Source organism: Furipterus horrens, unplaced genomic scaffold, assembly GCF_987537825.1.
Source record: "Furipterus horrens unplaced genomic scaffold, mFurHor1.1.pri manual_scaffold_13, whole genome shotgun sequence".
Lineage (NCBI taxonomy): Eukaryota > Metazoa > Chordata > Mammalia > Chiroptera > Furipteridae > Furipterus > Furipterus horrens.
The window spans coordinates 57,904,311-57,931,859 of NW_028327183.1; the positions used below are offsets into that span (position 1 = coordinate 57,904,311).

The following is a 27,549-nucleotide window of genomic DNA, read 5'->3' on the forward strand; positions in this document are numbered from 1 at the left end:
AGGCTCAACTGGCCTTCATTGGGAAAAGAGCTGTGTGTACCTGTGTGGCTTAGAGGCCACATATACCTCCCCTTGCGTGGTCCTGGTGGGCGGGGACAAATGCAGGGGACAGAGCAGGAGGGGAAGAAGCAAAGGAGGGTAGAAAAGGGTTCTGAGGATGAAGGGGAGGAAGGAAACTTCCCTGATGCGCTGACAAGATCAATAACAAGTGACTGATGGGAACTGGTTGGGAGCAGGAACTCTGGCATCACATCTGCCTTATTCAAACCCCTGCTATGTGCGTTGACCAGTTCGGTAATTTCCTGAGCCTTAGGGTCTTTCTCTGTAAGGAGATTGATAAAGGAAATACACACAATCATATCTTTCTCTGTAAGGAGATTGATAAAGGCAATACAATCGTGGTGTGTGGATTCAGTGAGCTAACTCACATACGGTTCCTATAGCAGGGCCTGGTACCCGCTGTAACTGAGCAAACTGGGTTTCCGCTGCTTGGTGCCTTTAATGCCCATGACCCAACGGTTTGTGTTGAAGGCAACAATTATTTACAAACAGGGTTGCAGACTTCAAGGGGATGGGAGCACTCCTGGTGTGAGACTCTCACACGAGATTCAAACCTCTCTTGCTCTCCGCAAAGGAGTACAAGGTAAAACCATGCCCAGAAGTTTACCATTTCCTCATCTGCCCTTAAGCACGTCACGTAAATAGATCTCCATCCTGTCTGGGATGTTCATTTGTAGGTTTTGTAGGCAGCATCATCTGGCAGCAGGTCTCAGGATCTGGGGTGCGTGCTCTCAGGCTCCATATAAGAGTTCAGAAACTAAGTGCTGTGCTACATGAGATGGTGTCCCAGATGCTGGATCCCAGGGAAGCAGAGGTCCCAGCATGAAACCCTGTCTGCAGGAGTGGGCTTCCATCCATGAGGAGTCTTAAGCCCCTGATGGTCCCGGCATCTCCTGGTCCCATGAGTGCTCTGATCCATATGGGGAGCTGCGTAAGAGGCCCAGAATGTGCCAAAGCCCAGAGAGAGCTTACACCAAGATGCAAGGCAAGAGAATAACTTCTTATCAAGTTCCTACAAACATAGCTGGAGGGAGAGAGCGCGAGTGAGAGCTTGCCTTAACTTTCAGAAGCTTTCCCAAAATCCCCGGTGCTCAGGAAGCGGGTGGGAGTGTTCAGCCTTTCCCGTGGGTCCCTCAGTGTTCACCATTTATGTGAGCGCCCCAGTGTCTCTTACCACCTTTCGACTGTCATCTTTAGTCAGCGAAAGTTTCCCAGTCCCGCACAGGGATGTGTGAGAGGCAACAACACAGTAATGTTACTCTCCCTTTCTTTTTCCCTTCCCTGCTGTCTGAAAATAAAATCTTTAAAAAAAAATCCAAAAAACGCTATGCCACCGTCTCCTTGGGCACCATTCACAACCCCCTGCCTTTTTGCAGTAATTCCGGGAGTGGTGGGGGTACTTCTTGTTCTGCTCCATAGAATGAACACAGTTAACATTACCCCTCCCATAATTACAATGCCGATGTGAGTCAGACATTCCTGTGATATATACAGATGGTATGACTCAGCACCAAAGCCAGGACTATGGGGAAAGGGTTCAGTACCACGGACAGCTCAGCCGGCCCAGGTCACTCCCAGGAACAGGTCCATCTGAAAGGGGTTTGGCCCTGACCTGCTGGCTCAATGGTGGAGCATCGTCCTATGCTCCAAAATTACCATTTTGAATCCAGGTCCAGACACATAACCTAGGTTTCAGATTCAATTCCAAAACGGGTGCCTATGGCAACCAACCGACAGATGTTTCTCACATCGATTCTCTTCCTCTTCCTCTCTAAAATCAATGAACATATCCTATCCTAAGCATTAAAAAAGAAGGAAAACAGTCATTACTTGCCGCCTAAGGCGGCAGCAGTTGTCATTCTTGTGGTCATTGAGACATTCAAAAGGTTTTGCATTTGGCGTTGTGGTTTATGGTGTAAGAGGACCCCAGCCTAGAGGTCTCTTTCCCATCCCAGCTCCCGCACTTCCCTCTCATGTGACCCCCTCTTTTATATAAATGTCTGCTGTCTGGGAAGTGGCTTGGTTGTGAGGATCAAATGAGTTTGTGCATATTAATGATACTGATGCCTGGCCGGACCACTGAAGCAAGGAGAGGAACCAGAGGGTCCACCAAAGAAAATCTCGAAAGCTCCTGGCTTTGATGAGGCAGAGGGCGGCACCGCGTTGCCTGGGTAACGGAGCTCTGCCCTGCAGGTGGAGCATCGTATCCTGGAGGCGGATTTCCCTGCTGGGAAAGGCAGTGGCAATAGGAACTATTGCCCTGAGCACTTGCTATGCTATCAAGATGATTGGAACGGGCAAAAGTCCTCCTTCGGGCTTCTGATACCTGATAGGTTAGTATCAAAGAAATCAGGCATCTGCATCTCAGAAGTCATAATGGAGGCGCGGGGGTGGGCGTGGGGCGGGGAGGTGCTGGTGACCAGCCTGTCAGCCTTCCCTGGGAAAGAAGTCCATTGGTCGCGGTGGACCCTCCCGGAGCACCGGGAACGTTGGGAAATCAACGGGGCATTCAGCCCGCCCACACCTGAAAGTAATATAAACCCAGGAAACGGAAGCGACGCCCTCTTGCCCACCCATCGAAAATACTACCCGGTGAGTGCGCTGGACCTGGTGGTCCTGGAAGCGGCCGGGCGGACGACGGGGCCTGCACGTCCCAGGCGGGAGCCTGAAAGCGGCCAGTTGCGGGGAGCGAGCTGAGCTGCCTGGGTGACTGCTCCGCGGCCGCCTGCGGCTCCCAGGGGACAACACTTCATACGGGAGCGGGGGAGCTGCACACTGACTTCTGGCCTGGCTGGGTTTTTCCTCGGGTTTCCGTAGCGGGGGGCTCTGAGAGGAGTCTGCCATCATCCCCGACGCAGGAGCATCTCAGCGAAAACCCTCTTTCCTTTCCCACCGGCTGTGTCTCTGGAGCTTCCTAATGTGGGCGCGGGAAGCGGATCCCCCACTTTGGTTCTGTGACACTAACGTGCACTGAACAGGGGCTGGCACCTAACAGGACGGGCTGACAGTGTTTTCCTGCGTCTCTCACGCTTTACAACTTTTCTGCAAGTCAGCATGGCGATGAGGGCCCGGATGTCTGCTGAGGGGCTGCCGCGTAATTTCGCGCCTCCACCGAGGCCCCGCCTCCTCTGGGATTCCCCTCCCCCTCCGTCCCCTTCCCCTCGCTCTGTTCCGCGGCCGCCTTCACGTCTCCATGCACTGCTCTGCTCCTCAATGGGACGCGAACCCGCCTGACCCCCGATCCCGCTCTCTAGTCTTCTGTCCGCACCCCGCTTCCTTGCAGAACGTTCCCCCTGATACCCAACAAACTCCGTCCGGCACCTTCTTGGCCACGATGGCGCAGGGGCTTCTGGGACAGGCGCCCGCTCCCGCCCCTGCTGTGGTTCCGGGACCTTAGGCCGCGCTCGCTCTGAGGGGAGGCGGCGCACGGCATTCTGGGAAGCGTTCCTGCTCCTCCAGCCTCGAAGGGCATCCCGTGCGCTCTGAGGGAGCCGGTCATTTCCCGGAGGGAGCCGCGCTGTGACTCCGGCTGCGCACCAGGCGGCCGCGGTAGTGTGTGTGGAGGTGCTGCCGTGGCTGTGTGTGTGCGACCGTGTTTCCGCTCCTGCCTGGTCTCCCCGGTCCCTCTGTGCCCGCGTCTGTGAGCGTGTCCGCCGTCGTGTCCGTCCGCGGGGACTGAGCCTGAGGCCCCATCCAGGCGTCCACCGTGTCTGGTCTCCTCCTCGGGGTCTGTCTGCGCCTCTGGGGGTGAGTGTGTCTGCGCGTGCGGGTGCGTCTGTCCTGTCCGAGGCGCCCCCCGCGTGTGCACCTGCGCCTCTGTCTGCGGGGGTGGCTGCCGTGTGTGCGGTGCGTGTGGGGGGCCCCCCCGAGAGCGTGGGGAAGGCTGCCCTCCTGCACAGGGGGCCTGGCGGAGCTGCCCGCCTGCCGGCCCGAGCCCACCTGCTTCCTGCCCTCGGAGCCTCACCTGGCCGTGGGGGGCGGGGCGTGGGTGGTCGCAAGGGTCGGGGCTGAGAAAGAGGTCAGAGACCCCGCCCCATGCTGACCGGGTGGGTTGTTCAGGGCGTGTGTGGGGTGCTCAGGGCATGGCTCTGGGCATGTTACAGGCCTCCCGGTAACTGTGAGGTAGGGACCCTCACCAGCCTCAATATGCAGATGGGGAAACTGAGGAAGAGACTAAGTGAATCCCCCAACTCCACACCCAGGGATCCAGGTTCCTGAGCCCCTACACTATCCACCTCACAGGTGGCAAATCCTGGTTTCTCCTTAGAAACCACGGAAGGAAGGAAATGTCAGAGACCTTGGGCACAGGGGGAGGATCACGAGCTGCCAGAACCCCAGGCTCTGAGGCCACACTGGGGTCAGCTGTCACCAGCCTCAAGCACATGCCACTTCCAGGGCCACTGTGACTTATGGCCTCCTTTAAATGAAGTAGAAATTAGAATTGTGATTGTACTGCTATAAGGACAACTGTAGCCCAGGATGGACTAAAATTCATTTTTCTCTAGTAATTTTGAAATTAATGGTGATAATTACAGGGGTGCCTATAGGGCCCAAGGGCATTTGGACCACTGTGCCTCCTGGGTAAGTCGGCTCTAGTGGCCTCCTATAGTAAAAGGAGCCCATGTTGTTAGCCTCCCAGTGCAGGGATAGGAGTCAGAGGCCACATGTCCAGAATGACTCTCTTTGTCAAAATTAAATTCTGTTTAAGAACTCACTGCACCCAGGGACATAACTTCGCTCCTGTTTCCTGGAGGTGATCTGGGATTTCAGGCTGGGTGACTGGCCTTCTGTCCTATACAGGAATTGTTCTTTGGTTGGTTGGTTGGTTGGTTGGTTGGTTGGTATTTGCTTCAGCGATACAGTGCTAAGATGAACATCGTTTATATGTTTATTGATTTTAGATAGAGAAGAAGAAAAAGAGAAACATTATTCAGTTCCTTCCCACTCACACCCTGACCTGGGCTAGGGTATGAATCTGGCACTCCAGGCCCCGGCCTCGAAACAGGGATCGTCCCTGACTCTTGTGTGTTCCAGACAACGCTCCAACCAACTGAGCCACTGACCAGGGGAGGACTGAGTTCTTACTGTGTGCCTCATGGTGCCAGGCGCCCTGCTGATGATTGAGCCTCACAGTAACCCCATGAGATCTGGGGGAGACACTCAAGGTGGAGGCAGTGATAGTGTGCATTCTGGGGCCTGGGTTCAATAGTCAGACCCACTGACTGGTGCAGGGTCCTGTTCCTTCAGACTATGGAAGAGTCAGCGTGAGTGTGTGTGTGTTGAGAAAGTTTCACTGTATTGTGACATGTGCACCGAGCCACTGACCCAGACAAACTAAGCCCATCCCTAATGTCATCTTTGTCTTGTCTGTGTGGCTTATGTCTTTGGGCCTCAGTTTCCTCATCTGTGAAATGGGGTGAGTTGCAATAGCCCCCATCCTGTACAGTGTCATGAATATTAAATAAGATAATTTGTCAAGGGCTTTGGATGCCACAGGGCCCCCTGAATGCCTGTCTTCAAAGGGTATTTCTGTCTGTACTGTTGCATTGTGGGGCAGGCTTTGACCTGATTTCTTCCTGTGCCTTACTCTTTCTTCCCTTTACACAGCCTGCCCGTCCCCTAGTCACAATGGGCACTGGAAGGATGGCCATCCAGCTACTAACTCAGAAGGCCCAGGTGAGTCATGTCACCCTTTCCTAGATCACTCCTAGCGTCAGTCTTCTGAGCAGGAATGACTCCCCGCCACTCCTGAGCCGCACGCAGAGCCAAGGTCACAGGCCTCAGGCCCATTCTCCAGGAATTGTGTCCACCAATAAGGTGGTCAATTATTGTACTAAAACTGACTTCTCTCAACCACATGGGACATGTTAGCTCAGAAATGACCTTGTCTTACGCTGGGGCTCTGTGGAGACATTGGCAAGCACCTGGAAGTGGCATCTTAAGCATATTCCATCTAGTGTGAAAAAGGCTTTGGACTAGACCTGATAGACGAGGGACCCTGAGAAATGGGCGGACAGTACTAAATACCCAGGAGACAGTCAGAGGATGGATGTGGGGAGGGATATGTGAACATCCACAACTGTCACCTTGAAGTTTTATGAATTTTTAGTGGCTGGCTATGTGTAGTATTTTTCTATAAATTTCCTTATATTCAAGAAATCCATTAATATAAAAATACATACATCTTTCTCAGTAGTTTCGAGCATCATCTCGATAAGCATGGTTGTAGGTTTATTCCCTGGTCGGAGCACATAGGAGAAGAAATCAATGAATTCACCAATAAATGAAAGAATATATCTGTCTCAAATCACTAAATTACATCTCTCTATGGATAAATGTTCTCATTTTTTTCCTCACCAGAGGATATGTTCATTGAGTTTTACCCAGAAAGGAAGGGAGCGAAACACATGTGTAATAGAAACATGAATCAGTTCCCTTTTGTGTGTGCCCCCACCCTGGATCAAGTCAGTAACCTTTTGGTGTATGGCACAGTGCTCCAAAGAACTAAGCCTCCTGGCTAGGGGAAGGAATAAACTTTCCCCTGCAGTTTGTATGGTTTCTTTTTTTCCTTTTTCTTTTTTTTTATGTTTTTAATCATGGGAGACAGAGCAACTGTGTAAAGATTTATCTAGTTTTTTAGAGAGGGGAAGGGAGGGAGAAAGAAGATGATAAGACAGAACAGTGTATGAGAGAAACATCAATGGGTTGCCTCTTGCATGCCCTCAACTAGGGGCCTGGCCAGCAACTCAGGCTTGTGCCCTGACTGGGAATCGAATAGTGACCCTTCGGTTCACATGGAATTCACTTCACTGATCCAGTCCAACTTGTGCTGGGGTAGGTATTTTAAAGGCCTTTCAGAAATCTGTATACTTATGGGCTAGAACAGTTTTATATCCTTACTATTGTGTAACAGGCTGCCCCTCTTTCACTTAGGCCATTGTTCCTTTCTTATTATGTATCAAATATAAATAACAAGTGGAATAAACTAACGTTGTGGTAGGAGAAACTGATATCACATGATCTCTTTGTCAGTAGTATCATTTGTGGTATTTGTGAGGTTTGAGTTTTAGGAAATGTTTATTCGCCCATTCTGAAGGCTGGTGAATTAAGGCTCTCTGCCTCGAAAGCCCCGGCTTGGTGGACACTCCCTGTCCAGCAAAGGTTTCGGGGTCATGGATGAGGACAAAATTACCCAGGACACTGTCTTTTGTCTGAAAGGAGGAAAGGTTGCAAATTTCTGTAGTTGAGAAGAGCGTTGAATGCTTTCTCCTGGTCCCTTTGATTGGGGAGGGGATTTTGGAGATAGATGGTCAAGACTTATGAATCATCAATAAGCTTTCAGATGCTTGGGTTACAGTTGACAGTTACTGATACAGATATCAATGTAAAGAACACAGTGACCACTCTGTCAGGGTCTGTTAAACATCCTGGTGCCATACTGACATCAGGTACAAGGCTTCATACATTTTTACGACACACTGTTTATAGTTAACTAAGAGATAAGAAAACAAGGCAAGCTCTAAAGCATAATATGCATTCTTCAAATCCAGTTCCCATGGGAACCTCCTAGGTGGCTTTCGAGTCATGTCTGCCTCTACGTTCCCGGTTTTCCGATCAAGTCTTATGCACCTCTGGTAGTGGCGAGGTGTGAACCTTTCTTGCAGCTGGGCTACAATTCCTGAAACCATACAAAGTGGTCCTGAACAGCAAATTATTTATAATATGGTTTGCTGGTCTACAGTAATTTGAAGGCTTTTATTATTTTTAATACTTTATTTATTTCTTTTGATAGCGAATGGAAGCGAGAAAGAGAGAGAGAGAAACATCCATCTGTTGCCCCCCTCACGTGCCCCAGTTGGGACTGCACCTTCAACCTTAGGTTGTACAGACAGTGCTGCAAGAAAGTGAGGAAATTGGCCAGGGCTGCATTTCTTAATAATGCAGTGACACAACATTTGGCTTTGTGTCTGGCTGTTTTCACTGAGCTTCATGTTTTTGATGTACATCTATGTCATAACAGGTGTCCCTTTTCATGGCTCTATGCTATTCCTTTGTACAGGTAAACCATGTGGTGTACATTTGGGTTGATACTACTTTTTGCTTGTTATTAGTAATGCTGCTATGAACATTCATGGACACTTTTGTGTTTGATCTTCTCATTTTTCTTGAGTGCAGTGGAGGAAATTATGTTTTCTTTGATAACAGTATATTTAATCATATCATTCAAGAAGTGATCCATTCAAAACTAAGATCCGGCCAAGATAGAGGCGTAGATAGATAGGCTGGGTCACCCTCCACAGCTAAGAAGAAACACAACTACCTCAAAACTAGAAACAACCAGAAGTTCCAGGAAATAAAACTACCTGGAAATCCAGCAACCAAAGATATAAAGGAGATATACTCATCCACACAGGTAGGAGGGACGGAGAGGACCTGGCGTGCTGTTGGCAGCGGCGGCGGTGGCAACAGGCCTCCAAAAAATGCAGTCACACGTTTTAAAAAGTCAGGAGGGACACCTGAGGAATGTTCCCAGCTCCTTCCCAGAACTTGGAGCCAATGGTCCCAGCACTGGGGAAAATCAAGCCTCATTGCTTCTCACTGTGCTGACCAGTGGGGTTTGGTGTCGAGGTAGAAACTACTGGGGTTGGCAGAATCTGCTTGTTTAAAGGGCCCCTATGGTCCTAGAACATTCCCAGACCCACCCACTCGGGGAACGACGGTCAGGGCAGCAGCTAGAGAGGCGCTAGTCCGGTCCGGAAGTGGGCGAGGTGCCTGGAAAAGGGGCGAGTGCTAGGCAAGCGACATTGTTCCCTCTTGGATGCTTCCTCCACATAGAGAAACACAACGTGGTGAAATAGGTCATCCTGTACTGACAAATTCCTAAGGCTCCGCCCCTTACAACGTAACAGGAGGAACAGTTCTACCTGGGACACAGAGGCAAACACACACAGGAGCCTGTCAGAATGAGGAGACAGAGACGTATGGCCCAAAAGGGGAAACGGATCAAGGTTCCATTGGGAGAGCTAAGCGACAAAGAGATAGCCAACCTAACAGATGAAGAATTCAAAACACGGGTGATAAAGATGCTCACAGGCTTTTCAGATATGCTTGAGTTCGGCAAACGTGTAAGAGAAGAAGTGAAGGCTATGCCAAGTGAAACAAAGGCAAATACATACAAAACCAATGGTGAAGGGAAGGAAACCAGGGTTCAAATCAATGATTTGGAACATAAAGAAGAAAAAAACAGTCAACCAGTGCAGAATGATGAAGCAAGAATTGGAAAAACTGAGGAAAACTTACTAATTTTTGCAAAGAAGATGGATGTACAAGTCCGGGAAGCACGGAGGTTCCTGGGTAAGCTGGACCTAGAGGGGACCACACCAGGACTCATCATGATTGAGATGCCAAAGGTTAAAGATAAAGAGAGGCCGAGAATTGCCTACCGGGGGGTGCCTATAGGAATATCACCTCGTTTCTCAGAGGACATTTTGCAGGCAGGAAGAGACTGGCAAGCAGTATTCAATGTGATGAAAAGCAACCTACAACCAAGTTTACTCTACCCAGCAAAGCTATCATTTGAAATGTAAGGGCAGATGAAGTGCTTCCCAGAGAAGGTGAAGCTGAAGGAGTTCATCATCACCAAGCCCTTATATGAAATGTCAAAGGAACTTACGTAAGTAACACGTCAAAACTATGAACACTAAAATGACAACAAAATCACAACTATTAACAACTGAATCTAAAAAATAAAAACAAAACCCAACAAAGCAAACCAGAATAGGAACAGAATCATAGGTATGGGGATCATTTAGAGGGTTATCATCTTGGAGGGGGGAGGGAGAGAAATGGGGAAATGGTTCAGGGACTAGGAAGCATAATCAGTTGGTACAAAATAGGGGGAAGTTAAGAATAATCTAGGAAATGGTGAAGCCAAAGAACTTCTATGCATGACCCCTGGACCTGAATTAAGGGGGCTGGGATTCCTCGAGGGGTGGGGGGAATACTGGGCAAAGGGGAGCAAAGGGGAAAAAATTGGATCTTCTCTAACAACATAATAATTAAAGCATACTTAAAAAAAAAAAAAAGGGATCCAACTGTTTTCCAAGGCGGATGCACCATGATGTCTTCACTTTTACCTTCTGCATAATGGTTGCTTTGGTTTCGTGCTTTGCCAACATTGCTTAGGATTTTCCAATGCTTGTTATTTTCATGTGGTTGGGATTTAAAGGTTCCATTTCTTTATCCTAATCTCTTTTAGTGTAATTACTTTCTCATTTTTCTAAAAATACACCTTCCCTTTCTGGATTTCTAGGTCGTTTTAGCAGTATTATCTTATATAACAAAAGGTTGTCGGTTTAAATCCCGGCTCGGTGTGTGTTTGGGAGGTAGTTGATTGATGTTTCTCTGCTTCCTCCTCTCTCTAAAATCAATTAATATACAGAGCTCCCTCACTTATTACAGGAATTACATTCTAGACCCCCTTGCAATAGGTGAAAATCGTCAAAGTAGGAACCTTACATTTATTTTAGTATTTATTCTACAGTACTGCAAAATCGTACGATATAGCATAAAATCCATAATAAATAATTAAATATAATATTTTAACTGTATATATATATATTTTAAACTTTGGATATATATAGTTTTAGTAATTTGTTTGTTTACTTATTTTTTATTTTTAGAGAGAGCAGAAAGGAGACAGAGAGGGAGAGAAACATCTCTGTGTAGTTGCCTCTCACTCGTGCCCCCAACTGGGGACCTGACGTGCAACCTAGTAATGTGCTCTAGCTGGGAATCAAACCAGCAACACTTGGCTTGCAGGCCGACACTCAATCCACTGAGCCACAGCAGCCAGGGCCTTAAATATAATATTTTTAAAAATCCCATGATATAGTGAGGCCACAATAAATGTACCGTAATATAGAGAGGGACTATTATATCTTTGTAACAGAATTAAAAATGAAAGAAATTATTAGCTGGGCTTTCCCAAAGGTTCAGTGGGCATAGCATCAAATAATAATATGAAATTAGTATTAAGGATTAAAAGCCTATAAATGTGTATGAAATGTCTAGTTAATAGGATAAGAAGAGCAGTAGCTGCCATTACTGGGAGCTTCCAAGAGCCATACAACACTCTGGAATTGCACATGTATGACCTCATTCACCCTCGTAACAGCTCCCTGGGGGACGTTGTTACTAGGAGGTTGATTGATCAAACAAGATCAGAAAGGTTGTCAGTTGTCTGAGGTAACAGCCAGGACTTGAGAGCAGAGCCAGCCATTCATTACAGACTCTCAAGAACAGATAATAATCACTGACTGCCCTGGACTGCACCATCATTATGTTGTGGAGGCCCTAAGACAGAGGAGGCCAGTGTGAGTCCCAAGTCCGTGGCAGGTACTCAGAACCCAGAGGGATGGCCTGGAAGTGAGGCCTCCTCTCCAGGAAGGTGAGCTATGCGTGGTTCATGGTCAAGGACAGATATGTTCCTCCGTTCTGGCGCCACAGACGGGGAGGCCTGAACTACGGGAATCAATTTGCCACAGTTCTGGGATCTGGAAGTTGGAACTTAAGGTGTCAGCAGGGCACTGCCACCTCTGAGGAACCTGGGAAGGGTCTGTTCCAGCCGTGTGACCCAGACTCTGCTTGTTCTATGGCTGCTGGCACCGTAACTCCCATCTTCATGTGGCATATACCTGCATGACTGTGTCTGTGCACAAATTTCACCCTTTTATAAGGACATTAGTCCTGTTGCCTTAGGTCCCACAATTCTCCGATGTGACCTCATTTTCACTCTGTACATCTGCAATGACCTTGTTTCCAAATTAGGTCCCATCCTGAGACATTAGAGGTTAGCACTCAACCAGCAACATGGCTTACACTAAAACCCTAAACAGCAACTGCATATTGAGTGACAGGTGTCGTTACTGGTGTGGTGACATCATTGTCGTCATGTCTTTGTCCACAGAATCCTGGGCCACTTTCATTTCAGGCACAGAGTCATGGTGTGTACATCCTCAGTGCTTGTCACTGCTGTTTAAGCCTCAGGTCTTGACCCACCTGTCCCTACCTGTAATGTCCCTCCAAGTCCCCCGCCACAGACAACACCTTCCAACTTCCCGGAAACTCCTTGAGATGCCAAAGTTAATGCACTAGTCACGACGGCATTGAGCAGGTCGTGAGTACTGTACACTGGTTTTTGTCTGACAAGTATGAGGTGATATTTCATTGAGTTTCAACTTGCAGCCATCTCATGATTACTGATGTTGAGTATTTTCCATAAGTCTGTTGTCCATGTGTATGTCCTCTTGGAGAAGTGTCTATTCAGGCCCTTTGCCCATTGTTTAATGGGGTTCATTTTGTTCCTGGTGAACAGGCCATATTTTATTTGTCAGTCCGAGGACCATCCAATGTACTTAGGCACCAAGGACACGGAGTGGTCAGACCCTTCAGAGCTCTGCACCTTGCAGACACCATGTCACATTCATCCTGTGTTCCTTCGTGATCCTCTCAGCCCTTTTGGCCCCACCTCCCGACCCCTGTAAGGAAGGCCCTGCGGTTAGTGGTTTGCGCTTCCTCTCACAGGGCTTGGTGGTGTTCAGTGACGTGTTGGTGGACTTCACCCAGGAGGAGTGGCAGCAGCTGAAGCCTGCGCAGAAGGACCTGTACAGAGACGTGATGATGGAGATCTACTGGAACCTGGTCTCGCTGGGTAAGGGGCAGCTTTGCTGCATAACTCACCGCCTGCCTGTCACTCAGGATGACACAGATACAGAAAAGATGGACAGATCGGTGTAGGTAGTGCCCAGGCTACTCGAGGCTAAAAATAAACTACATAGCTGAGGAAGTGGGGAAGAGTATTTACCGCATGCATAAACATTCATAGGCTTGTAAATATGTAAAGAGCATCTTTTTTCCAAAAAAGACTTGTGAATGATAGAGGTGGACCAAGCCGATGAGTATACTATTCATATAGATAGAAGTGCACAGTTACAGTTCATAAAGATTTTTAAAACACTACTAATCATGGAAGTACTAATGTAGTCACAGAAATACAATTCTCACCCCTGAGGTACACAGACATGAAAAAGAAGAACATTCCTGGCCGGACATGGCACAGTTGATGTTCACCTGGGAAGTAATCATAGTGATACAGCAGAGTCGTCCAGTAACCCAAAGACTTTCTCTTTTCAGTTTCCCAACTTCACTCCCCCAGTGACCAGTGCTCTGCTTTATGTCACGGCTGTTTAGTGTGCCTCTTCTAGATGGTGATATATATGGGATTATGTAGCCCGTACTCCTTTTTGTTTTTTCTTTCTTTCACTTCTTACCCTTGGCTTCACTTTTTTTGACGTTCAACACTTTGTCCATATGTATCAATAGTTACATTCATTTCTCTCCTTTTTTAAAATTTTAAATCCTTACCTGAGAATATTTTTATTGATTTGAGACAGAGCGAGAGAGATCATTTATCAATTGCCTCCCATCCGAGTCCTGATTGGGGATCAAACACACAACCTTTGGTGCACATGATGACCGTCCAAACAACCAACTTAGTCACCCAGCGAGGTCAATACTTAGCTTCTACTTTATGGAGAGACAACCATGTGTTTATTCATTCACTTGGTAAATATATGGGTTATTTCCAGTTCTGGATATTTTTCTGTAGACACGTGATGTCCTTTCTGTTGTCCACGGTTGGGTCATACAATGGTGCATATATAATTTTTTCAGAAAGCCCACATTTTCCCAAAGCACTTGTCTCATTTTTGCTTCCACCAGCAGGCGCTGGGCATTGCACTGCTCCATGTGCTTGTCAGAACTTAATACACTCAGTCTTTCTCACTGCAGCCACTCTTGTTGGTGAGCGGTGTTGCAAAGGCCCAGATGACAGCTGGTGCTGAGGACCTTCCAGGTTGTTATTTGCCATCGGTCTCTTCTCTTTAGTGAAGTGTCTGGTTAAATCTTTTGCCTGTTTATTTATGGGGGTTGTTGCTTCCATATCCTTCAAGATGGAAAATTCTTTATGTATTCTATTTTTGTTAATTCTTGGTACAAGTCTTTTCACAGATGTATGTTCAGCAATTGTTTGTCCCATTTTATTGGGAGACTTTTCCTTGATGCCATCATTTGAAACACAATTGTTTTAAGTTTTATGTGGTCAAGTTTATTTATTTCGTTGTTGCTTGTGCTTTCGATGTGAAATTGCTGGGGCCATTGCTGAAACCGAAGGCCATGAAGAGTTACTCTGCTTTCTTCTGACAGTTTTCCACTTGGGGAGCTGGCAGTATGCAGATCAGTAAAGTGCACAGTTAACGAGCGCTCACAGTGTAGCAGGGGAGAGAATGGCAGGCATGAGCTTCACTTCCACTGCAAAGGTGGACAGAGAAGGCCTCCCTGTCGGGAGAATGGCCCTCTGAGGACTCAGGATGAGCGCTCATGGGAAGGCCAGGGGAACAGCAGTGCAAAGGCCCTGAGTCTGGAAGCACTGGGCCTGGACAAGGACATCAGAGGGAAACAAAGAACAGTGGCAGTTGATGGCAGAAAGCAATCAGGGGAGAGGAAGACATTGCCTGTGATCACCATGCACTGAGAAAGTGCTGGTGGGTTTGATATGACGCCTGAGACTTTCTTCCCATGGAGCGGACCGTGCGTTGTAAGAGTGGGTCTGGCGCTCTGTTTCGGCACAAGGAGTGATGGGTAGGTCTGGTTCAGTTCATGTTTTCATATCAGACGGCATTTGTTAACTGTCTGATGGTGAGTGGGAAGGGGTGAGTCGAGGATGACTACTAAATCTTTTCTTCCTTTTTAATTTAAATTTTTCATACTTTTTTTTTTAATATCCTTTATTGATTATGCTGTTACAGTTATCCCAATTTCCCTTCCCTCTGCTCCCCTCCACCCGGTGATCCCCTCCCTCCAGTTGTCCCCCCCTTTTAGTCCATGCCCATTGGTTGTGCATATAGTTCTTCTCAACCTCTTCCTGTCTACTCCACTCCCTCCTTCTATGCTTCTTAATTCCTGTACCATCTCCCTCCCTTTCCCCCTTCCCCCTCCCTGCTGACCTCCCCTCAATACGTTCCCCATACCTGTAGTTCTTTTTCCACTCTCGTTGCCTATTTAGTTTACCATTGTTTTGATTCCCTAGCTTCTGTTGTTGGTTCTTGTAATGCAGTTTTCATTTTAATGTTCATAGTTTTGATCCTCCTTCTTCTAAACAAGTCCCTTTAACATCTCATATAATAGTGGCTTGGATCTAATGAACTCCTTCAGTTTTACTTTGTCCTGGAAGCACTTTCTCTGCCCTTCTATTCTGAATGACAGCTTCGCTGGATAGAGTATTCGTGGCTGTAGGTTTTTGATTTTCATTCCTTTGAATATTTCTTGCCAGTCCCTTCTTGCCTGCAGAGTGTCCTTTGAGAAATCAGCTGATAGTCTAATTGGGACCCCTTTGTACATGATTCTTTTCTTCTCTCCTGCTGCTTTTAAGATTTTTTCTTTATCTTTAATTTTTGACAATTTGATTATAATGTATCTTGGAGTGGTTCTCCCTGGGTCCAGTTTTTCTGGTACTCTCTGTGCTTCCTGGACCTGTAAGTGTATTTCCTTCCCCAAGTTCGGGAAGTTCCGCTTCATTATTTTTTCACATAATTTTTCAATTTCTAGTTCTTCTTCGCCCTCTGGCAATCCTTTAATCCGAATGTTCATTCTCTTATAGCTGTCCCAGAGGTTTCTGAGCCTCTCCTAGTTTTCCTTACTTTTTGTTTCCTCTTTCTGCATTGGTTGACTGTTTGTTCCTTCCCTACGCTCCGGGTTGTTGATTTGATCTCTGGATTTTATTTCCTCCCCACTTGTCTCGTATGTGTTTTCGTTCGTTTCAGTATGAGTGGTTTTCTTTTCTTCCCTGTCTTGTTCCAAATCTTTTGTTAATTCTGTGAGCCTCCTTATAACTATAGCTCTGAACTGAGCCTCAGAAAGGTTTTTTATTTGTTCATCTGTCAGGTCTCGCATCTGCTGCCTGGTAAGCTGCGTCACCAGGATTTCAATCATTGTCTGCTTCATTCTAACAGACTTGTGTTTACCTTTGCTTCCTGGGCAGGCTGTAGGGGGCAGAGCCCTGTGCACTCGTCACTGTCCCTTGACCCGCAGCAATCTGCAAACTTTTTCGTCACACTGTGGCGCTTTATTTGGAGGGGGCAGTGGTCCAAGATGAATTCCTGCCATTATTCTCCACTAAGAGACTGGGATCCGTCCCCCGACCCTCTGGGCCTCACCATCTGAGGCAATGGGGGAGCTGCCCTTCTCAGCGTTGAATTGCGAGCTGCGGGTTCTCGATTGCACTCAGGATTGCTCCCCTGGCGCTTCTTGCCGTCCTGCTGCTATGCCCGCTGCTACCACAGACAGCACTGCATTTTCTCGCCCCTCCTACCCGTCCAGACCAGCATCGCTGGTTTATAACTTCATACATTGGGCTTCCATGTAGTTTTATTTTCTGGAATTTCTAGCTATCTTTTGTTTTGAGGTAGTTGTATCCCTTTTTAGTTGTAGAGGGACACTGAGAGTGTCAGTCTAAGCCTGCATCTTGGCCGGAAGTCCCCTAAAATTTTCATTTTTTTTAAGCCGTGGCTGCTGTGGCTCAGTGGATTGAGTGTGTTGGCCTGCGAACCAAGTGTTTGTTGCTTGTTCGATTCCCAGTCAGGGCACATGACTAGCTTGCACGTTAGGTCCCTAGTTGGGGGCATGAGTGAGAGACAACGACACAGTGATGTTTCTTTCCCCCTCTCTTTCTCCTTTCCCCTCTCTCTAAAAATAAAAATAAATAAGCAAACAAATAAATTAATTTTTAAAAATACCTGTTAAATTTTTCATTTTCTTAATGGTAGCAAACTATACCTATCATAAAATTGATCACTGAACTTTTTTTCTTTTTAATATTTTATTTTAGAGAGAGGGGAAGGGAAGGAGATAGAGGAGAGAAACATTGATGCGTTTCCTCTCACGCATCCCCAAATGGGGAAATGACTGACAACCCAGGCATGTGCACAGAATGGGAATCAAACGAGTGACCTTCTGATTCACTGGCTCACTCTTAATCCACGGAGCCACACCACTCAGGGTTGAACTACTTCTATGAGTGCAATTCTGTGGCATGAAGTATATTCACATTAAGTTCAACTGTCACCGCCATACACTTCCAGAACTCATAATCCTCCCCCACTGACAATGTATCCCCTCTAAGTGGCAGATCCCCATTGCCCTATGCAAATCCCTGCACCGAGGTCCTATTTTCTATCTCTATCAATTTGATGATTCCAGTTACCTCATATGAGTGGAAACATATGGTGTCAGTCATTGGGTGTCTGACTCATTTTTCTACGGCTCTCTGGTTGGCCTCTCTGTTATTTGGGAGCGAAGGTTCCAAATGCACATGTCTTGCATACCATGCATTTGCTTTGTGATACCCAAGACGGGAGCCTCACGGGAGCTCAGACAGGAGGTCCCGTTCGGAATCCTTTTAGGCGGTGTCAGCATAGAGATGAGACTGAATTCCAGACTCCCGTGACTCGGGGGACAGTCTCTAACCCGAGTGTAGTGGGGCTAGTATGGTGTTCAGTGTGAGAAAGTGACCGCTGCTCCCCATTCCCGCTTTCTAGGCTGTCTCCTAGGAAGGAGGGCTCCATATGACAGGACCTTCACTGTTTCAATGAGATTATTGTGTAAGATTTCACAATTTTCAAACATTGGGTAGAACTGTGAGGTCCATGTACAGAACTCAGGACAGCCCCAAACTGGAAACAGAAATTGAGAACCCCACGGGACACACACAGGAGGGGACTGGATCTGCTGTGGTCAGTAGTGAGGGACGAGTGTGCAAAGAGGAACATGAGGAGTCCGCAGCCAAGGCCAGGCCGCTCCTGAGCAGCATAGGTTGTGGAGATGTTGGTTGGGGAGACACGACTATTAACACATCCACTTGTGAGTCGGGTGTTATTTTATCCTTTTTAATAAAAGCGGGTGGTTTGAGAAGCACAGCTAGATAGGAGAGTTAGGATGAGGCGTGCAAGTGAGGAGCCGGGTGCGGTGAACACTCTGGGTTAGCGGGACCCTTGCATCCGCTCCTCCAAGCCCGCCTTCCTCCTCTTTCTCTCCACATATCTCTATTCCCATCTCTGAGCTCCACTGGCTACCTTTGCACCCACTCCCAAGGGCTCCGTTCTTGCTCTCTGCTCACCTCCCTCAGCCTCACTGTTTCAGCTCAGTGCTTCCCTTCTCCCTGTGTCCCCATGACAGGTTATTCCCTGCTCTCAGGCTGTGCCTTGTCATCTGTCAGCGTTGTTAAATGCACATATACCATCCTATCTTCCCGCTCCAACCCCTCAGACTTAGAGACTAGACCTGACCTGAAAGAATCGGACCCACAGGACGACGTTTGGGAAGACAGACCCTCTGTTGCAGTGGTGGCTGAAGGAGCCACAAGCGATTGTACCTGAGGTTGTGCCTCTGAAGGAGCGGGGACACAGGGTGACTGGGTGGGATGGCGAAAGGGGAGCCCAGGGAGCTCTCTGTGGAGTTTGAATATGTCCCAAGCATTAGCGCCTTTAAGTCGTAAGTTTAAAGTATTTGTCCAGCAACTCCCCTTGTTGACCCCACCTAGATCTGACGGATGGAGAGGAGCAGGGACGCACCCATCCGCCATGCCTAGGAAGAACTCAACGTGCTTCAAGCTTCAGTTCCTCTTCCAAAGCCCTCACAGTGACGAAGCCCTTTGTGTGTGGGGACTGCGGCAAGGCTTTTGGCTATAACTCATTCCTGAGGATCCACCAAAGACTTCAAAGCAGGGAGAAGTCCTTTTCATGCACCAGCTCTTCAAAGAAATTCCCCTCACTGTGGGGACTCACAGCCCACCATCGCGTGCACACCGGGGAAAAGCCGTACACATGCAGGGACTGTGGCAAGGTCTTCAGGCATAGTGCGAGTCTCATCCTGCACCAGAGGATGCACACTGGGGAAAAGCCATACACATGTGGGGACTGTGGCAAGGCCTTCAGCCAGAACGGAAACCTAATTGTTCACCAGAGAACTCACACTGGTGAGAAGCCATACACATGCGGGGACTGTGGCAAGGCCTTCAGGCAGAACGGTAACCTCATTGTTCACCAGATGATTCACACTGGGGAGAAGCCATACACATGTGAGGACTGTGGCAAGGCCTTCCGGCATAGTTGGGGTCTCATCGTACACCAGAGGACGCACACTGGGGAAAAGCCATACACTTGTGGGGACTGTGGTAAGGCCTTCAGGCAGAACGGGAACCTCATTGTTCACCAGAGGACTCACACTGGCGGGAAGCTGTACACATGTGAGGACTGTGGCATGGCCTTCAGCAAGAAGCAGAACCTCATGCTGCACTATCGGAGGTACAGTGTGGAGAAGCTGTACACATGCGGGGACTGTGGCAAGGCCTTCCGCAAGAAGGAGAACCTCATCCTGCACCAGAGGATGCACACCGGGGAGAAGCCGTACACTTGTGAGGACTGTGGCAAGGCCTTCAGCAGGAAGCAGAACCTCATCCGGCACCAGATGACGCACACTGGGGAGAAGCCGTACACATGCGAGGACTGTGGCAAGGCCTTCAGCCGGAAGCAGGCACTCATCCTGCACCACAGGATACACACCGGGGAGAAGCCCTACACATGCGAGGAATGTGGCAAGTCCTTCAGCCGGAAGGAGAACCTCACCCCGCACCTGAGGACCCACACTAGGGAGAAGCCGTACACATGTGAGGACTGTGGCAAGGCCTTCCGGCGGAATGGGAATCTCATCCTGCACCAGAGGACACACAGCAGGGAGAAGTCCTTTTCATGCACCACCTCTCCAAAGAAATTCCCCTCACTGTGGGGCCTCACAGCCCACCATCGCGTGCACACCGGGGAAAAACCGTACACATGTGGGGACTGTGGCAAGGCTTTCAGGCATAGTGGGAGTCTCATCGTGCACCAGAGGTTGCACACTGGGGAAAAGCCATACATTTGTGGGGACTGTGGTAAGGCCTTCCGGCAGAGTGCGAGTCTCATCCTGCACCACAGGATGCATACTGGGGAAAAGCCATACACATGTGGGGACTGTGGCAAGGCCTTCAGCCAGAACGGAAACCTAATTGTTCACCAGAGAACTCACACTGGTGAGAAGCCATACACATGCGGGGACTGTGGCAAGGCCTTCAGCCAGCATGGAAACCTCATTGTTCACCAGAGGACTCACACTAGGGAGAAGCCATACACATGTGAGAACTGTGCAAAGGTCTTTAGGAGGAAACAACCTCATCCTGCACCAGAGGACGCACAGCGAGGAGAAGCCGTTCACATGCGAGGACTGAGGCTAGACCTTTAGCCAGAACAGTACCCTCATCTTGTACCAGGGGACACACAGTGGCGAGATGCCATACATGTGTCGGGTCTGTGGAAAGGGATAAACACAGAAACAGAGCCTTACTTTTTGGGCACCAAATATTCTTCGTAAAAGGTCACAGAGGTTTTCTAAATATGTAATTATGTAAGGGCTTTAAATGTTCTTTGTAAGAAGTAGCAAGGACTTGCTAAAAGGCGTTGGAAAGAGGAATGTAGGGAGAAGTGGTATAGCAATCAGTGATTTACAAGCTAAAAGTATCTCAGCCTCTATCACCTTCCATTTGCTTGCTTGTGTCTTGTTTATACATTTGTGAAAGTTACACTTTACAGGATATCTAGCCCTTTGAAAATAAATTGCTTCGCAAAGAATTCATCCCTGATTGGAGAGCTATGCTGCCGCAGGAGATAACCTTATAGCCTTGCGAATTTCTGTTCCTGTTACTGCCAAGACATTTCCTACAGTCCTGCCCAGTCCCTCCTCTTCCTAAGGCTGTTTCCCGCCAAAGAAGAAAGAAAGGGACTCCACCAGTATAAAAACCCAGCGTTTAGACTCCATTGTAGGTTGGAGCGTGTTAAGAGACCAGCTCAGGGTCTGCCCGATTTGTCAGCTCATTAAAAATCCTTTGCTTACTTTATACACTGTTTCAGAGTGTTCAATCTCGCCTATGTAGCCGTAACAATTATACACAAGAGGACACACAGCAGAGAGAAACTGTATGTGTGCGGGGACTGTGGAAAGGCATTCACAGAGAATAAGATCCTCATCAGCCACCAGATGACGCACTCCAGGAAGAAGCTGTACATGTGTAGGGACTGTGGCAAGGCATTTGCCCGGAATAATCACCTCATTGCACACCAGAGGATACACACCGGGAAGAAACCTTATGCATGTGGCAACTGTGGAAAGGGCTTTACACCGAAGAGGTATGTCATTATACACCAGAGGATACACACTGGGGAGAAACTGAATATGTGCGGGGATTGTGAAAGGGCTTCAGCCAGATAGTCAGACTTATCCTGCACCAGAGGCTGCATACCAGGTAGAAACCGTCATGTACAGGGAATGTGGAAAGGGCTTCAACTAGAAAGGCAACCTCGTCCTGCACCAGAGGACGCACACCAGGAAGACGCCTTTCTTGGGCACCATGTGCGGGAAACCGTTCACCCTCCAGTTCACCCTCACCATTGACCAGCACGTGCACACAGGGGAGAAGCCTTACACGTTCGAGAACTGTGGCAAGGCTTTCAAGTGTAACTCATCCCTTAAGAACCACCAACTAACTCACTCTGTGGAGAAGCTCTACTTGTGCCACACGTTTTGTAATCAGTTTGCCCTGCCTTCAAAACTCCTCATCTACGAACATGCACATGGGGGAGTCATCATTGGTGTGCAGAGAGTGCAGCAATGTCTTCAGTCAGAACACGAACTTCATACTCCTCCAGAGGACGCACATATGGAGAAGTCACGTGCCTGTGTGGAGTGCTTAAAGGATGCAACTTGTCCCTAAAGAAGCTCTAAGGATGCACTCCAGGTAGAAGTTCATCCCTCCTGCTGTGTGCGGGGAGCAGTTCACCTGACCTTTGTGCCTCACCATCCACCCACCAGTGCATGCACACCTAGGACAAGCCATATGTGTGCGGGGACTGAGGAAAGGACTTCAGCCAGAAGGCGCACTTCATCCTGCAATGGAGGACACACCAGGAAGAAGCTCTTCTTATGCACATAGACGGAAAACAGGTCATCTGGCAGTTGACCCTCACTATCCATGGGCGCGTGCCAACCTGGAGAAGTCTTAGGACGGCTCCATCTGCGTGATGCACTTTACGAGGCGCTTGTCCGTGACACAACCTCAACAAGATACAAGCGTGAGCAAACCTTTGTTAGTCACTTCTCACATACCCTCAACCACAGGATCCACATGGGAGAAAAGCCGTACGTGTTTGGCAACTGCGAGAAAACAGTCAGCCGGAACATTAACATTATGAGCACTAGAGGAGGATGCACATGTAGCAGTGGGTTCATTCCATCACAGAATCCACGACTAAGGTGTTTTTCCTGAGCCTGTGCACCAGTGCTTGAGTTGATGTTGAAGTCCAAAAGTAGGACTTTAAAGAAGTCCTGCCCAGGCAGGTCTCGGGAACATGAGCACTAAGGAGAGGCCACGCCATGCACCATGCACACGAGCTGTTTCCAGGGCATCCGGAAGGCTGCATGAGCAAGGTCCCCAACATGTCTAGTGTCTGGGGACATGGCCAGAGCCCTGTGACTTCAGACTGACATTAGTAAACTGTTCTAAGCTTGGACAACGCATTAGGTGTCTCTTGGCCTCCACGTCCTGGATAGTAAATAGGAGGAGGGGGAGGAGAAAGCAAGAAGGGAAGGTGGGCTCCATGGGGACATTCTACTTTTCTCACACAGGGCTAAATCTAGTTAAGAGGTCAGTTTGTGGCCATTTGTTGGTTTCCTTCTTTTCCCCACATCCAGCCCATGGCTGCCAAGTTGGCCATGAAGGAAAAATTTTTATTCACTGTTAGGAAGTAACACTGATGGCTTCACATGCCAAAGTTTCTCACAGTGAAGTGTTATATTTTGTTTAAATAAATCTTAATAATAGACACCCATGTTATTTTATATTTTAACACGTTAAGTACCAAGCCTGTTTTGTCTTTCAGAAAGTATAGTGTCAGTCATTGGTGACTGACAGGGCACTTAAAGTGTTAAACAGTTGTCAAGTGCAAAAGACACAGGTAGCTACTATCCTGTAAAAATGACTGTTAATGTTTTGGGGCAGTGGTTTCACAACTGCAGAAACCCAGGAATCCTCCCCCAGGTATGATGCCACCTGCCCCTCCCAGCCCTGGATTGCTGGCTTGGGAATGGTCAAACCACAAGGCTGGGCCCAGACCTCAGCCTCAGAGATGGAGGAAGGGCATCCCCTGCAGAAACTGCACAGCGGTCCCCTCCCCACAGGGCTTTTTCAGTTACAAGAGAACAATCTTGTTCTCAAATCAAGGTGTATCCTTCACCAGCCTCATGCCACCTGGAATTCTTTTGAAAATAAAGTACCTTCAGTTGGCGGACGCATTATCCAATCTGTTCCTGACCCTCAACCTTTCTTATGGTGCAGTTACTATTTTATTATTGATGATGAAAGCAATTGTTATTACTACTAAATAGCAAGTAATATATGAATGGTGCTCTGTTAACAAAATACCTAAAGTGTTTGTTAATAAATGGGTAATTAATTACTACTCAGAGCCCTATTATTTCTGGATTTCTGCTGAGAAAACCAAGGCAGAGATCCCCTCATGCTCTGCATGAGCAAATGTCTGGGAACAGTGAATCAGCCGAAGGGACTCACTGGAGGATGCAAGGTGGAAGGGGCTCAACCGCCTTCTCTGGGGAGAGTTGTGTGTGCTTGTGTGGCCAGAGGCCACACCCACCTCCCATTGCTTGGTCCTGGTGGGTGGAGACAGATGCAGGGTACAGAGCAGGAGGGGAAGAAGCCAAGGAGGAAAGAGACAGGGTGTGTAGAAAGAAGAAGAGGCGATTAAGGGGAGGAAGGAATCTCCCAGAGGCACTGACAAAATGAGTAGCCAACAGGTGACTGATAGGAACAGGTTAGGAGCAGGAGCTGTGTCGCCACATCTGTCTTATTCAAACCCCAGCTCTGTGCTTTGATCAGTGCGATCATTTACTGGCCGGTCCACTCAAGCAGGCAGAGGGGCAGGACCACATAACCTGGGTAACTGAGCTCTGCCCTGTCTGTGGAGCGTCCTACCCTGCAGGCAGATTTCCCTGCTGGGCAAAATGGTGTTAATAGGAAGGATTGCACTGTCAAGATGATTGGATAGTACCTGATATGATAGGGGGTAGGATCAAGGAAATCTGGCACCTGTGTAACAGAACCCACGGGTTGTTCAGTAATGAGGGGCCCGATTGACTGCCACCAGAAGCATAACCCTCAATACGAGAGTTCAGTGAAAAAGAAAAAGAATTGTTTATTTAAAGGTTATACAGATTTAGATTATTGGCAGATTCCTGCCATTAAGTCTTATTTTCTTTAAAACACCCACAAACACATTGTTCTGCCTACCCCTGCCAAACCAGGGTAGTTTTATAAAAGTCAGAGATACAGTTTTCCTACTTCTGGCCACAGTTTAGCTTTTCCAGCAGCTCCCAATCGTTCGAGCCTGATTGGGGAGGTTTTTCCTGTGTCAGGCCCTGTTCTCCAGCTCTGAATTCAGAGCCAGGTGGAGTTCCCAGCCTCCCTGTAAACCACTTTTCTTCCTTCCCTTTCGAAGCCACATGGCCCTCTTCCACCCGAAATGCCTGCTGCCTTATTTTTCAGTCCCTGACTGCTTCCTCTGACACAGTGGGTAGGGTGACTGAATGCAGCCACTTGTAAAAACCCCATAAGCTTTACGTCGTCATTCTATGGTTAAAGCTCCTGTCTTCTCCTTGAGGACCCTGCACTCCAACACCTGCACCTCAGAGGTCAGAATGCAGGGTAAGGGGATGGAGTGGTGCGGAGTTGTCACATACTGGCCTGCCAGTCTTCACTGGGAAAAAGATTGATTGGCCGCTGGTGGCACTGGCAACGTTTGTTACATTAATTGGGCATTCAGCCTATCCCACACCTGAAACTAATCTAAAGCCAGAATAAGGAAGGGACACTCCTGCCCACTCGGCGATCATACTACCCGGTGAGTTCGCTGGACCTTGTGGCCCTGGAAGCGGCGGGGCTGACGCCTCAGCGTGCGCGTCCCAGGCGGGAGCCTGAAAGCGGCCAGTTGCGGGGAGCGAGCTGAGCTGCCTGGGTGACTGCCCCGCGGCCGCCTGCGGCTCCCAGAGGACAGCACTTTATACGGGAGCGGGGGATCTGCACACTGACTTATGGCCTGGCTGGGTTTTTCCTCGGGTTTCCGTAGCGGGGGGCTCTGAGAGGAGTCTGCCATCATCCCCGACGCAGGAGCATCTCAGAGAAAACCCTCTTTCCTTTCCCACCGGCCTCTTCCTCTAGAGCTTCCTTGTTGGGGACGGTGGGCAGCGGATCCCCGACTTTAGTTCTGTAACAATAACACGCTCGGAGCTAGAGCTGGCACCTAACGGGAAGGACTGATTCTTTTAAGGTCACGATCATCGGTTTTCTAGCGTCTCTCAGGCTTTACAAACTCCCTGCAAGGCAGCACGACCATAGGGGTCCCGAGTGCGACGCAGGACGTCTGCTGAGGGGCTGCCGCGTCTTTACCCGCCGCTCTGGGATTCCCCTCCCCTCCGACCCCTCCCCCTCGCTCTGCTCCACGGCCCCTCCCCTTCTCCCTGCACCGCTCTCCTCAGTGCGAGGTGTCCGACCAACCTCTCCCGCCTGGCTCCCTCCCGCTCTGTAGTCTCCTGTCCGCACCCCGCTTCCCTCCGCAACGTTCCCCTGAGATCCCTAACGAACCCCAGTAGCCTTGGCGCGGGGGCTTCTGGGACAGGCGCCCGCTCCCGCCCCTGCTGTGGTTCCGGGACCTTAGGCCGCGCTCGCTCTGAGGGGAGGCGGCGCACGGCATTCTGGGAAGCGTTCCTGCTCCTCCAGCCGCGAAGGGCGGCCCGTGCGCTCTGAGGGAGCCGGTCATTTCCCGGAGGGAGCCGCGCTGTGACTCCGGCTGCGCACCAGGCGGCCGCGGTAGTGGAGGCTGCGAATCCCCGGGGGTCGTGCGCGTGGAGGTGCTGCCGTGGCTGTGTGTGTGTGTGTCTGTCTGTCTGTCCGTGTGGTCGCTTCCTCTGGTCTCTCCGGGTCCCTCTGTGAGCGCGTCCGCCGTCCTGTCCGTCCACGGGGACTGAGCCTGAGGCCCCATCCAGGCGTCCGCCGTGTCTGGTCTCCTCCTCGGCGCCTGTCTGCGCGTCTGGGGGTGAGTGTGTCTGTACGTGCGGGTGCGTCTGTCCTGTCCGAGGCTCCCCCCGCGTGTGCCTCTGCGCCTCTGTCTGCGGGGGTGGCTGCCGTGTGTGCGGTGCGTGTGGGGGGCCCTCCCGAGAGCGTGGGGAAGGCTGCCCTCCTGCACAGGGGGCCTGGCGGAGCTGCCCGCCTGCCGGCCCGAGCCCACCTGCTTCCTGCCCTCAGAGCCTCACCTGGCCGTGGGGGGGGGGGGCGTGGGTGGTCGCAAGGGGCGGGGCTGAGAAAGAGGTCAGAGACCCCGCCCCATGCTGACGGGGTGGGTTGTTGAGGGCGTGTATGGGGTGCTCAGGGCATGGCTCTGGGCACGTTATAGGCCGCCCAGTAACTGAGGTAGGGACCCTCACCGGCCTCAATATGCAGACGGGGAAACAGGTTCAGAGACTTTAAGTGAAACACCCAAGTCGACTGTCAGGCATCTGAATTCCTGAGCTCCCACACTTACCAACCTCGGATAGGAAATCCTTCTTTCTCCTTAAGAAACAAAGTACAGAGGGAATGTCATAAAGCTTGGATGGAGGAGAAAGCAGAAACATCTGCCACCTCAGGTTCTGCAGGCACAGATCTGAGGCCACACTGGGGTCAGCCACTTCCAGGGCCTCTGTGCCTTCATGGCCTCCTTTTAAATGAAGTAAAAATTAAAGTTGTGATTGCATTGCTGTTTAGACAAAGATAGCCCAAGCTGGACTAAATTCACTTTTTCTCTTATAATATTGAAATTAATGATGATAATTTCAAGGGCGCCTATAGGTGTAAGGCACCCTCGGTTCACTGTGCCTCTTGATTAAGGTGGCTCTAGTGACCCCTCGTGTCCTAAAAGGTGCCCAAGTTGTGAGCCTCGCCATGCAGGGATGAGTCAGAGGCCATGCATGCAGAATAAATACCTTTGTAAAGTTATATTCTGTTTAAGAAGTCATGAAATCACCGCACCCATGGAAGTACCTTAGCTCCTGTTTCCTGGAGGTGACCTGGGATATCAGAGTGTATGCCTCGCCTTCTGTCCTTTCCAGGGATTGTGCTTTCGTTGGTTGGTTGCTTGTTTGGTGTTTGCTTCTGAGATCAGTGCTAAATTAACATCATTTATGTCGTCATCAATTTTAGATAGAGAAGAAGAAAGAGAGAAACTTTAATCAGTTGCCTCC

General features: G+C 49.2%; 2 protein-coding genes across 2 annotated transcripts; both read left to right on the forward strand.

Moving 5' to 3' along the window:
* Positions 1-5,598: 5,598 nt before the first annotated feature.
* On the forward strand, positions 5,599-12,864 carry LOC149995609 (zinc finger protein 527-like). The gene is made up of 2 exons (XM_090259429.1): positions 5,599-5,736; positions 12,646-12,864. Exons 1-2 carry the CDS (start codon positions 5,689-5,691, stop codon positions 12,856-12,858), a joined length of 261 nt encoding a protein of 86 aa, XP_090115555.1. The 5' UTR covers positions 5,599-5,688; the 3' UTR covers positions 12,859-12,864.
* A 5,841-nt stretch (positions 12,865-18,705) lies between these two features.
* LOC149995610 (uncharacterized) lies at positions 18,706-20,587 on the forward strand (the record flags this gene model as incomplete). The annotated part of the gene is given in 2 exon segments (XM_090259427.1): positions 18,706-20,375; positions 20,377-20,587. Coding segments are annotated over 2 exon segments (1,731 nt in total), but the record flags the coding sequence as incomplete, so codon positions are not given.
* Positions 20,588-27,549: the final 6,962 nt, after the last annotated feature.